Below are 13,814 nucleotides of genomic sequence, written 5' to 3' on the forward strand. Positions count from 1 at the left end.
GAAAAAATGTTAGGAGAACAATCACTTATGTTTTCAAATGGTAAGGGAAGATAACATGTCCATGAAATGAAAAACAGGATGTTAATACAAAATATTTATGGGAAAGAAATAGCCAGAGATCAAAAGCAAGCTTGTAGAAATGAGAAAATATGATAGAAGATATGAAATTCTCAGTAGGAGGTTGGGAAGATAAATATGAAGAAATCGTCCAGATAAGAAGGCAAACACACAGACAATAGAAAAAATTAGAAAATTAGAGGACCAATCCAGGAAGTCTTATGCCTGAAAAACAGGAGTTCTTAGAAAAGAAGAGGAAGAAATAATAATAAATAATCCAACAGCATTTTCCAGATCTTGAGGACATGAGTTTCTATACTGAAAAGGCCCATTGAGCTCCCAATACAATGGGAAGAATTAAACATATGCCACAGAGCTCACCATCGTGTATACTGGTAACAAGGAGTCTACAACCTTCTAGAGAGAAAACGTGTCACATACAAAGGATCAGAAATGTGAATGCTTCCAGACTGAGCAAAAGCAGCAATGGAAGAAAGAAGATTATTAAGCAGTGCCTTTAAAATTCTGAAGGAAACCATGCTCAGCCTAGGAGTTCAATGTTCTGCCCAAGTTTCAATCAACGAGAGGGTAGAGGAGAATGCGTGACATACATGGCCTCGAAAATTGACTTCCCACCTATTCTTTCTCAGCAAGCTAAAGCAAGACAGCAAGATGTGTCCTTGGTGAGGGAGTGACCAAAAGAGAGGTAGACTCAAGATAACAGAGAGTCCAATACAAGACAGAGGAAGAGAATCCCAGGGAATGGTGAAGGAAGATTCCAGGAAGACAGATGTGCCTTAGGGATAGAGGAAAACTCAATCCGCATTGAGACAGTTCCAGGAGGGATTAATTCAAGAAGATGAAATTCATTTACATGATGTATGGTTCAATATTTTTTGGTAATATTTTTATTTTAATATATAACAGAAGAAACAAAATTAGCACACAAAACTCATAAATGTGATGTTTATCACTGCTTAGGATGAGGTTTAATTTTTTTTTAAGTAAGTTAAGCAGATTTTGGTTCAATATCTTAACAGACAAACTAGGAAAGTGGCAGAGTATTTTGAATTCAATTGGGTACATAGAAAACAAGCAAGCCAAAACAAGGCAATTATTAACTCCAGGGAGAACAAATAAGTGTGCAGGGAAACCAGTAATTATAGTATACTATCCAGATTAACTCCAAATAATATGGAGTCAAAGTGTAATATAAGTAATAAGCATTTATTAATATAAATAAAGGGAGGGAGGGGAAATGGAAACATAGCTAAATTCTCATTTTCTGTAATGTCAATAGCTAATATTTAAATTTTTTTAATTAAGTAATATTAGTAATATGGAATAAATACCAGAAAATCAGATATAAGACACCATTAAGCTGGGCACAGTGGCTCATGCCTGTAATCCTAACACTTTGGGAGCCCGAGGCAGGTGGATTACCTGAGGTCCAGAGTTTAAGACCAGCCTAGCTAACATGGTGAAACCCTGTCTCTACTAAAAATACAAAAAATTAGCCGGGTGCAGTGGTGCACACCTGTAATCCCAGCCACTCGGGAGGCTGAGGCAGGAGAATCGCTTGCACCCCGGGAGGCGGAGATTGTGGTGAGCCGAGATCGCGTCACTGCACTCCAGCCTGGGTGACAGAGTGAGATTTTTGTCTCAAAAAGAAAAAACAAAAAAGCACCATTAAAGAGATACAAAGAAAAAAGCACACCTGGGCACTGACATTTGTAGCAGATAGGAAAAAGTGAAAATCTGCCTTCACGCACCTGTGTATATGAAGTTCCTACAAATAAATTCAAATAAATAGATCCTAATACAAAAATAGCCAAGGAATATGAACAGGCACTTCATGGGAGAGGGATATTCAGTCTTACTAGTAGTCAAGGAATGTAAATTAAAACCAGAAGGAGATAATAATTTGTATCCACCAGTTTGACAGAAATTAAGACACCTACCAGGACCAAGGGTTGGCAAGGGCATAGAGCAATGGGAACTCCCATTTGTGCTAGTGAAATTTCCAAACATGCAAAAGGAGACTGCACAAGCATATTTACTGAAGCGCTGCATGTAATAGCCAAAAACTCTTGTTTGTGGGACAGCTTAACATAATGGTGGTATATTCAAAGAACGGAATTGTCCATTGCAAAATGATCTAATTCCACATGTACCAACATGGGTAAGCTCCAAACATAATGATAGAGTAAAAAAGCAAGGCTGCCTGTAGTCCCAGCACTTTGGGAGGCCGAGGTGGGTGGATCACCTGAGGTCAGGAGTTCGAGACCAGCCTGGCCAACATGGTGAAACCTCATCTCTACTAAAAATACAAGAAATTAACCGGGCGTGGTGGCAGCCTCCTGTAATCCCAGCTACTTGGGAGGCTGAGGCAGGAGAATGGCTTGAACCCAGGAGGTGGAGGTTGCAGCGAGCCAAGATCACGCCACTGCACTCCAGCCTGGGCAACAAGAGTGAAACTCCATCTCAAAAAAAAAAAAAAAAAAAAAAAAATCCAAACAAAAAAAGCAAGTAGCATCAGGATATGCTCAGTGTAAAACCATGCATGTAGACTGAACTAAGCAAAGCAGCAGTATTATGTATGTATGGGGACACACACATGTAGAGTAAAAATGTATTGTATGGGGACACACACGTAGAGTAAAAATGTGAAAATATGAACAGGAAAGGAATATCCCCTTACAGTAAAAAGGCAGTTACCTCTGCTCATACATTTGTTGACTTGTAAAAGCTTTTTCGTTTGTTTATGTGTTTTTGAGACAGGGTCTCGCTCTGTCGCCCAGGCTGGAGTGCAGTGGCACTATCTAGGCTCACTACAGCCTCTGCCTCCCAGGTACAAGTGATTCTTGTGCCTCAGCCCCCAGAGAAGCTGGGACTACAGGCATGCACCGCCATGCCCAGCTGAGTTTGATATTTTTAGTAGAGGCGGGGTTTCACCATGTTGCCCAGGCTGGTTTGTAAAAACTTTTTACTTGAGTTTTAGTTAAAATGGGTACCAGACAATGGGAGAGTGGCCTGTATACAATTTGGGTAGAATTTAACATCTTTGAAATAGTATATTGTGTCATCTGGGAAGACGGCATGACTTTCTACTCATTCAGGTCTTCTGTCGTTTGCTCATTATTAATCAACTTTTGGAATTTTTTTTCATTGGATAATTGTCTATATAGCCATGTACTAATTACATTTTCGTGGCTTAGGAGTCAGGCTTTCTTTCTATCAGGACCTATTGAAATTGAGCTTTTGCTTTGTATTTGAAGATGATGGCTTTTTAGCAGGCAGATTTTAGCTATCCAGTGTTCTCCTCAGAGATAGAAGCATGTGTTTATAGGCATGTGTGTCTGTTTTCTCTCTCATGTGCCCCTTGTGCCCCAGGCACACAGTGAGTGGCACCTTTTGGAAGAATTGATTATTTCCGAAATTGCAGAGAGCTGGAACAGGTTGGCCCAGGGGATGCCATGGAGATCAGCCAGCTTATTAACACTGACTTATGAAAGTTTACAAGTGAGGCAGGAGGTGAGGGGAGGGTAACGCCAGTGAAATGTTGTCTTCAAGAGTATTCACTATTTCTTTCCCCCTTGGATTACAGGAAGATGCTGAAACTCTGTGGAGAGACAGAGGACAAGCTGGCTCAGGAGCTGATACATTTTGAGTTGCAAGTAGAGAGAGACGTGATTGAGCCCCTGTTTTTGCTGGCGGAGGTAAGCAGCAGGAGTGAGGCCAGGCCTGAGTGAGCAAGGAGGTACCGAACAGGAGCCCCTCAATCATTCTGTTTCCAGCATTCTACTTCTTTCCCTTAACCTTCTCCCCGACATTGTTTTTCATCAGGGATTCTTACCCAGCCACATGGTCAAGATTCCCAAATATGTCCTTTCAGCATTTGCTACCCCTTGTCCTACCCATCCTCTTCCCTGCAGGCATTCCTAGAAGTAAGGTGGAAAGCTGGCAGCTTCCCCGCTTCCCCACCCACAGCCTCGACTGCCTTCACCCCCACCCTCCACCCATCTCAAGTCTTCAGTGCTGTGAACAGCAGCCGCTCCTTACTAGGATTCTGGGGGACCAGGCCTCCTGCAGTTTATGGTTTTTTTTTTTTGAGATGGAGTCTTGCTCTGTCACCCAGGCTGGAGTGCAGTGGTACGATCATGGTTCACTGCAACCTCCGCCTCCCAGGTTCAAGTGACTCTCCTGTCTCAAGCCTCCCAAGTAGCTGGGATTACAGGCACCCACCACCACGCCCATTTAATTATTATGTTTTTAGTAGAGACGGGGTTTCACCATGTTGGCCAGGCTGGTCTCGGACTCCTGACCTCAGGCGATCCACTCGCCTTGGCCTCCCAAAGTGCTGGGATTATAGGCATGAGCCATCGTGCCCAGCTGCAGTTTATGTTTATATAGGTCCCTTGTCTTTGGACTTTAAAGGACACTCAATTAAACTATTTTATTAAAAAGCAACCTTAATGTCTATGTGAAAACTCTGCTAGCTTCAGCCAAGTGAAAGCTTCTCAAGGGAGACAGGAAATGCTTGGGGAGCTTTGAAGCCTGAATCCCTCTCAGTTGTTTTTAATTCATCATCTGTTAATAGATTGAGCATCTCAAACCTGAAACAATCCAAAATCTGAAACATTTTGAGCACCAACATGATTCTTAAAGGAAATGCTCATTAGAGCATTTTGGATTTCACATATTCGGATTTGAGATGCTCAGCCGGTAAATATGATGCAAATATTCCAAAATCCCAAAAACTCCCAATCCCAAATATTTCTGGTCCCAAGCATTTCAGATAAGTGACACTCCACCTGTATAAAATCTAACCAGTGCTATCCCCTAGAACTCTGTATTAGTCAGGGTTCTCCAGAGAGACAGAACCAATAGGATATATGAGAGGGGTTTCTCCCCTATTAGGGGAAGTTGGGATTCTCTCCTATTAGGGGAAGTTGGCTCACATAATCACAGAGGGGGAGGGGTCTCATGATAGGCCATCTGTAAGCCGGAGAACCAGAGAAGCCAGTAGCATGGCTCAGTCCAGAAACCTCAGAACCCGAAACTCAGTCCAGGAGCCTCAGAAGCTGATCGTGCAGCCCCGAATATGCAGTGGAAAGCCAGAGAGACCCCCATTAAATGCCAAAGAACCTGGAGTCTGATGAGGGGAAAAGGCATCTCACTACGGGAGGGAGGGAGAGAGAACACAGTGAGAGAATCCTCCTTCTTCCACCTGTGTGTTTCAGCTAATTGGATGGTGCCACCCCATTGTGGGTGGGTCTTCCTCCCAGCCTGCTGACTCACACATGGGTCTCTTTTGGAAACACCCTCTCAGCTACACCCAGAAAAAATACGTCACCAGCCTTTGAGGCATCCATCAGTCCAGCCAAATTGACACCTAAAGTTAACCCTCGCAGACTCCCTACAATGATGGAAATATTCTCAATCTGTGCCGTTTGATAGCCACTGCCCTTAAGTGGTTTTTGAGCACTAGTGCGATTCAGGAACTCAATTTTTTAGTTTCTTTAATTTTCGTTAATTTAAATTTAGAATTTCATTGCTACGTGTGGTTAGAGGCTACTGTATTAAACTGCATTGCCCTAGACCCTGTCTGGCTTCCTCTCTGAACCACATCCAGCACCTCCACATCCCCTGACACTCTCTCTGGGACAGACGTATGGGCCAATAATTACTTATGGACCTGAAACTATTCAAGGAGAAAATCGTGGATGAAGTTCTTTGGGATCGACCAGCTCTTGGCTTCTCAAGTCATCTCCTCGCCTGGAGCATTCACAAGATCCCCTCTGTGTCTCAAAAGGAGGGTCCCGGGTCTGGCCAAAGCCTGAAGCAAACCAAGGAGCAAGTCCACTGTGGGTGCTGACAGTCACTTGGCTCAACCAAGATACCCAGTGGCCCTCCAGCTTAGCTTCGGGGCTGGGTGGTGACTCAGGTTGCCTGGGGACAGTTACACTTCTCCTTCCTATTGGAAGTTGTTACACGCAGAACATTACTCATCCCTGCTCGGGAGAGTGAATAGAAAGCACTTCAGAGAACATTGGATTCTCCTCGAATTTTTTCCTTATATAAAAACCGCAGCCCAAGATGATTTTAGTTCAATTTTCGGCCAATTTTCGTTTTGCATTCTCACATCCTGCCCTACTTTTGCTGGGCCCGGAACCAAAATCCTGCACTGGGATGTTCAGTGAAGCCATTTTTAGAATGAAAAAATATAAAAAGAGCATCTACATACAACCAAAATGGAAGAACTCGTAGCCGAGAAAAGCCATGATGGCAATGTTTATTCATTATTGACTGGAAAAGTCTTACTTTATTTCTATAAATATAAACATTTGCTTCCTTTCTTTTTATAAATATAGAATCTGTATCCTAGATGCAGCCATAGCCTCTCCACGCTCTTCCTCCTTCAGCTGTCCGTTTTGCCTCGGGTCTGTGTCAGACATGACTGCGTGGCTCTCTTCATTTCTCCCCACTTTTGGCCCTTCTGGAAGTAAAGAGGGATGTGGTTGAGCCCTGGTTTTTTTTGGCAGGGCGGGGGGTGGGGGGTGGCAAGGTGAGGGCAGCAAAGTGGCCAGGCCTGCGTGAGCAGAGAAGCACAGGACCTGTGAGACGGTCTGGGTTGATGGAGAGCCTGGCTGGTGTCCAGCAAAGATGGAGCAGAGTTTAGCTCAGGAAAGGGCATCAATAATTTCATCTGATGTTGGTCAAAGGGTACAAAGTCTCCCTTAAGCAAGATGAGTAAATTCTGGAGACCTGATGTGTAGCACTGTGTGGCGATGGTTAATGATACTGTATTGTAGACTTGAAATTTGCTAAAAGGATAGATCTCAAGTGTACTCACCATCAGAAAAAGAAAATAGAAACTATGGGATGTGATGGATGTGTTAATTAGCCTGAGTTTAGTAATGATTTCACAATGTGTGCATATGAAAACATTAAACCGTACACCTAAAATATATACAATTCCTATTAGTTAGACCTCAGTAACACAAAAGGGAAAAAAGGATTTCATCTGAAAATAAGGATTGCAAGACTGCTAGTAAACTTGTTGGGTGACTTCCAATAGTTATTGAAGAATTGTTCTAAGGAATATTTCTTCTGGTTTTTTTTTTTTCTTTTTTTTTTTTGAGACGGAGTCTCGCTCTGTCACCCAGGCTGGAGTGGAGTGGTGTGATCTTGGCTCACTGCAACCTCTGCCTCCTGGGTTCAGGTGATTCTCCTGCCTCAGACTCCCAAGTAGCTGGAATTACAGGCGCGTGCCACCACACCCGGTTAATTTTTGTATTTTTAGTAGAGACGGAGTTTCGCTATGTTGGCCAGGCTGGTCTCAAACTTCTGACCTCAGGTAATCCACCTGCCTTGGCCTCCCAAAGTGCTGGGATTACAGGCGTGAGCCACCGTGCCCGGCCAGGAATGGTTCTTAAAGAATTTATCTTGAGCTTCAGTTTGATTGTATCTTTTATGTTGTGTAAACACAGGTGGAAATCCCAAATATTCAAAAGCAGAGGAAACACTTAGCCAAGTTGGTGCTGGACATGGATTCCTCACGAACCAGGTAGAATCTCTTTACTTTCTTTTTTGCTTCTTTGAAGGGACAGTGATCCTATTTTGGGAGGGTGGGTTTTAAGTAGGCAAGTGTGTTTTCATTCACCAAGTTTTTCTTGACACCTAATGTGTGCCAGGCACTGGAGGTATTCATAGTGAACTCAAGACACTGGGTCCCTGTTCTCATGAAGGCTGCAGTTGAGTTTTGGAGGTAGACACTAGGCAAGTGAAGAAACAAGACAGTTCTAGAAAGCTATGTCATATAAAAAATGTGGCCGGGCGCAGTGGCTCACTCCTGTAATCCCAGCACTTTGGGAGGCCAAGGCGGGTGGATCACGAGGTCAAGAGATCAAGACCATCCTGGCTAACATGGTAAAACCCCGTCTTTACTAAAAATACAGAAAAATTAGCCGGGTATGGTGGTGGGTGCCTGTAGTCCCAGCTACTTGGGAGGCTGAGGCAGGAGAATGGCGTGAACCCGGGAGGCGGAGCTTGCAGTGAGCCAAGATCACGCCACTGCACTCCGGCCTGGGCAACAGAGCGAGACTCTGTCTCAAAAAAAAAAAAAAAAAAAAAGGAACACAGGGTGGTTTTGGAAGGGGATGATGGAGAAAGGGAGCAACAGCATTAAGGATAAAGGAGAAAAAGCTTTTTTGAGGTGGGTCACTTTGGTCTTAGACTTAGGTGATGAGAAGTTGGCAGCCTTACAGAGATCTGGTGCAAAGCATCTATGGCAGAGGGCACAGCAAATGCAAAGGCCTGTTCAAGGCACAGAAGGAAGGTCGGCGTGGCTGGGGCGGAAGGAGCAAAGGGGAGAGAAGTAGGAGATGAGAGCCAGGAGGTAGGATGGTTGCTGTGTCCTGTCTGTAAGAGGAAATTTCGCATTCTGGAGACTCACTCACCTTTTCCTGAAGCTGATGGTGTAGGTGTCTCCTTTCTGTAGCCTTTCTCTTAACTCGAGTCCTTTCAGAAAGCAGTCAAGTACCTGTAGTGCTGTTCTTCCACACCGGTCTTCCAGAGTCCACCAGAAAATTCCTGTAGTAGCAGGCGGGTGCCAAAGGCCCTGAGATGGCATTGCCTGTGGCTGTCAGAGCAGGAATTGTGCACATATGTCCTTTTATTTTTTACAGTGGGATATGTGTATATAAGTTGAAAAGGCAGATGCATGAGTATTAATATGGAAAGAACTATTTGGTTCTACCTTAGGTTTTTCATAGACCAACTTTATTTTTTTATTTAATGTATTATTTATTTATTTATTTTTGAGATGAAGATTTGCTCTTGTCACCCAGGCTGGAGTGCAATGGCGTGGTCTCCGCTCACTGCAACCTCCGCCTCCCAGGTTCAAGTGGTTCTCCTGCCTCAGCCTCCCGAGTAGGTGGGATTACAGGCACCTGCCACCACGCTCAGCTAATTTTTGTATTTTTAGTATAGATAGGGTTCCGCCATGTTGGCCAGGCTGGTCACGAACTCCTGACCTCAAGTGATCTGCCCACCTCAGCCTCCCAAAGTGCTGGGAATTTTTTATTATTTTTAAAAATTTTGAGACAGGATCTCACTCTGTAACTCAGGCTGGAGTGCAGGGAACGTGATCATAGCTCACTGCAATCTTGAACTCATGGGCTCAAGCAATCCTTCTGCCTCAGGTCTCCCAAGTAGCTGGGACTACAGGCATGTGCCACTACACCTGGCTAATTTTTTTTATTTTTTGTAGAGACAGGGTCTCACTGTGTTGCCCAGGCTAGTTTCAGACTCCAGTGTAGGCCAGTTTTAATCATCTTCACAGCTTGTTTTCATTTTCTTGAAATAAAGAAACAGAATATATTTGGGCAAAGAGATGTAGCATACAGAGTTCAGAAAGTCAGATTTTAAGGTTCAGATTTCAACTATTTTCTAGATATGTGACCTTGGTCAAGTCACTTAATCTCCCAGAATATCAGTTTCTTCACCTGGACACAAGGAGTAACATTCGTAGGTGGCTGTTTTGAGTATTAATATCACTTTCCAAGTGCTTTATAAAAAGAAGCTGATACTGTAAGTAATTGTTGCGCTGGAATTCTGCATCAGGAAGAATAAAAGGTACAGAGCAGTCCCCCAAGACCAGACATAAAACAGGTTAAATCAGCAAAGAAACAAGAGTTTCTTTGGTTAACTTAGTTGTCCCCAAACCCTCAGTCCACCTGAATGATTTTTGCCATCCATGTCGATACACCTTTTAAGAGAGTTGATTACTTTTTCAAAATAAATATATTTTAAAAAGAAATCCTTTCATGCTACCGTAAATTGGAAAGCAGTATCCTTTGCTACAAATACTAGGTAAGCATAAAAGTGAACAGATGAAAGCAAAGCCAATGTTACTAAATTTTAGAGCCTGTTGACTGTAGAAGAATGTCATCCTGAAGCTCATCTCCCTTTGTTAAAAAAGAAGAAGGGGAGGCGTTGGGTGGTTTTAAAATTATTCTGATGCAAATATGAGACTAACCTCTTTAGCGTGCTTGGAGGAATAGAGAGCAGAATGAGTGGGAAGTACTGATTTGCTATTAACTGTATGACCTTGTGCCACGTAAAATTGCATCCCATAATATAAGTGTTCAAGTTCCCTATTTTGGGAGTCATGTAAGATGGTTGAAGAAATGCAGATTGCCCCATTGTTTTCATGAAGTGGACACCATGCTCCTGGGCAGAGTGACATCCTTCTCTGAAACCTGGGGCTTAGCTCCGAAGTCTTTTCTTTGCATCTACAAAGAAAACCCACATTTCCACCACAGAGCCTCTTGTTAGCGGGCTGAATGCTAGTATCAAAGCATGTCCTTACCATACATATTTTTGTTTTGTCTTCTTATGAGAAGGAGAGTTATTCCTGGTCACACTGAGGGTCCGTTCTCCTGCCTCAGCCTCCTGAGTAGCTGGGATTACAGGCACCTGCCACCACACTCAGCTAATTTTTGTATTTTTAGTATAGACGGGGTTTCGCCATGTTGGCCAGGCTGGTCACGAACTCCTCTAGCAGGAACACTAGGCAAAGTCTAGAGTTATGTTTTCAGTGGTGACACCAAGTAGTCTGTAGGTTCTGCAAACGTACACGCCACTTGGTGTCATTAGGGACCCCTCCCCTGTGATTTAACAAATGTTTTTATATCTTCAGCTTATCATCTCCTGTATACTAAAATCTAGTAAGGAAATTCTGCCCCACCCCCATGCAAATTTCTGTTTTTATAAACTTCAACTTGGACCCTTTATAACCTTTGTTGTTTTAGACTAAAAAAGTCTTGTTTGCATTGTTTTCATATAAACTTGATCCATCTCCTTTATCACATCAGTGATTTTTCATAGCCCACTTTGTGCAGTTGTGAGTTTAGGGATAGGGAATTGCTTTGCGGGATTGTTTGTTTTTTTTGTTTTTTTGAGACAGAGTTTTGCTCTTGTTGCCCAGGCTAGAGTGCAATGGCGCGATCTTGGCTCACTGCAACCTCCACCTTCCGGGTTCAAGTGATTCTCCTGCCTCAGCCTCCCGAGTAGCTGGGATTATAGGCGCCACCACGCCCAGCTAATTTTTGTATTTTTAGTAATTTTAGTAGAGACGGGGTTTCGCCACGTTGTCCAGGCTGGTCTCGAATTCCTGACCTCAGGTAGATCCGTCTGCCTCGGCATCCCAAAGTGCTGGGATTACAGGCGTGAGGCACTGCGCCTGGCCGCTTTGGGAGATTGTTGACAGTACAGTCCCCTTGAAAACTCAGTTGATTTCCTCTTCAGGTCTCAGCTTTGGTAACCGTGGCGGGAGATCTAACTCAAGGCTTAAGTTATAGATTCCCCATCAGTATGAGTTATAGGCTACAGAATGAAAAGGGAATTTTTAGCAAAGGTATACTCTTTGTTTCCACTTTACTCTCAGACTGGCCATTTCTAGCCTGAGTCTACCTGTCTTGTAAGACCTTGTCGAAAGCCATGAGAAGCCAGCCCAACACAACTTCCTGCCATTTTCCCTAACTCCTCACTCTTAGCCAATATGAGGGCTGCATCCCAAGATATAGCAGTGAGAGCAAGACCAAATGCTGTGCTATTGAACAGCAGGGATCACCAGCTCTTCTTCTGGAACAGCTGGGTTCTTCATGCTTCCCGCCACCCCCCGCATATCTCCATAAAGCCAATGGCACAGGTTAGTTTTTCTTCTTTGCAGCATCCTACTTCTGATTTATTTCATATTGTTCTGTCCTTCATGAAGTACGGAACTGCAACAGTGAATTCCACATAGAGACACTCTGCCTTTCAAGACAGGAAGTAGCTTTGTGTATATTATCAGCACATCTTGAACAATAGTCCCATGACTGGATCTTTAATTTCTGCCACAATTCTGATGGATACTGTCAAATCCAACTAATTTCTCTTGTGTTTAATTAGATCCCAATAAGATGTGTATATTTGTCACTATTGAAGTAAATCTGGCTGTCTGCTTCAAAAGCCCATGGTACAGACCTCAATATTCTCAGAGAAACTGATGCTTACAGGACACTTTATGCTGAATTAAAGGTTGTGAATTGAATTGAATGATACACAAATTTCTTTTTTGTGTGATAGGTTTGGTTTAGCAGTGCTTAAAGAAGGAGCCTAATTTTTCTCCAAAGTCAGCCTGACTTTTTTCTGGTCATGTAGCTCAAGGTTAACCCTCCTGAGTCCAGAACACATACATATTCTATTTCTGCCGAACCAGCTGCCTCTTGGTCCTATGGACTGAATGGTATCTCTCCAAAATTTGTATATTGAAGCCCTAACCCCCAATGCGACTATATCTGGAGATAGGTTCTTTAGGAGAACTTATTAAGGTTAAATGAGGTCATAAGAATGGGCCCCTATTTCACTAGGATTGGTGGCCTTATAGGGAGAAAGAGTGATCTCTCTCTACACGCACTCAGAGGAAAGCTGTGTGAGGACAGAAACATCAGCCATCTGCAAGTCACAGATAGAGGCCTCCAGCCTCTGTCTTGGTCTTGGATGTCCAGCCTCCAGAATTGTGAGAAGATAAGCCTCTGTTGTTTAAGCCACCCAGTCTGTGGTACTTTGTTATGGAAGCCCTACCTTCTTTGGAAGCGAGCGAACTAGTGTAAGTAAGACAGGAGGGTTTTGGGGTGGCAACTGTGCAGGCTATGGAGTTAAGAAGTGGAATTCTGGAGGTGGGGCAGTGTGAAGTCTCATTAGAACTGGCAGCGGAGTCTCGATGGCCATCAAAACTCATTCCTCATCTCTCACCCCTCCCCATACAGGTGTCTTTTTCTCACATCTGATTTCTTCAAGGTCACTGGATGTCGCATGAGCTCATGTCTCCCCACCATGAGCCCTCTTCCTTTTGCCCCAATTCCGAAAGTGCCGAAGAGGGACTCCATTTCTCTGGACTTTGCTCATATGCCCTCTTCCATGACTCGTCAGTTGGGTCAATGTGAGGAAGGATGGCACAGGCTTGACTTGGATCAGAGGCCCTCACCTGGACCACTCACTGCCTGGGTCATGCAGAACTTGGCAGTCCCCTTTTCGACCACACATTAGTGCAGAGTGGAAGCAGGAACTTAAAAAGCGGGGGATGCCCATGGCAGAGGAAGGGGCAAGACTAGACAGAAGGAACAGTGAATGCTCCACTGAAGACACTCTCCTGTCTGCCTTTTAAAATTCTTCTTCTGGACATTCTGTTGTCCTGAACTGACCAGCATTTACCTTCCTTACATATTGCTGGTACCTGAAATTTGAAACCCTTATTCCTCACCCTTCTCTCTCATCTCTCCCAGGCCTTTGTTAAAGCTTGTGTCCCATCTTCATCTCCCCCAGATCACATAGTCACAGTCCTCTTTCCCCAGAGAAGGATGGTGGCACATCAGCTACTTTAGTGAGAAGAAATGTTGCTTCTGCTCTTCAACTTTCAAAGCTCAAAGTTTCCTTGGACAATGTCTAGTGTCCCTGTTTCTCCTCTGACAGAGCAGTCCAGCTCTTGAGCTTATGTGTAGAACAGGGAGGTCTGAAAAGACTACCAAACCTTGAAATTCATAATTCCTGTCACTTTTCTCAAAATGACTATCTGTACAAAATTCATGTCACTTTTTCCAACATGAGTATCTGTACAAAACTCGTCTGTTCACATGACAAGAGTTTACCTTGGTATTTTGTTTGCTGTTTATGTTCCACAAAGAGAACATATTTTGGACATCTTGTCA

At 43.6% G+C, this 13,814-nt stretch overlaps 1 protein-coding gene across 3 annotated transcripts in view; it reads left to right on the forward strand.

Annotated features, from left to right (window-relative positions):
* The window catches only part of ARHGAP44 (Rho GTPase activating protein 44), a 207,132-nt gene that overhangs the window by 123,012 nt on the left and 70,306 nt on the right, over positions 1–13,814 (forward strand). For 2 of the 3 annotated variants that reach the window (XM_054535471.2, XM_054535472.1), the window contains exons 5-6: positions 3,665–3,776; positions 7,551–7,627. In XM_054535471.2, coding sequence (XP_054391446.1) covers positions 3,665–3,776; positions 7,551–7,627 — 189 coding nt within the window. Of the gene's footprint in view, positions 1–3,664; positions 3,777–7,550; positions 7,628–13,814 lie in introns of those variants that run through there. The other variant, XM_054535474.2, reaches the window with a different exon arrangement.

Source organism: Pongo abelii, chromosome 19 (assembly GCF_028885655.2).
Source record: "Pongo abelii isolate AG06213 chromosome 19, NHGRI_mPonAbe1-v2.0_pri, whole genome shotgun sequence".
NCBI classification, from domain to species: domain Eukaryota; kingdom Metazoa; phylum Chordata; class Mammalia; order Primates; family Hominidae; genus Pongo; species Pongo abelii.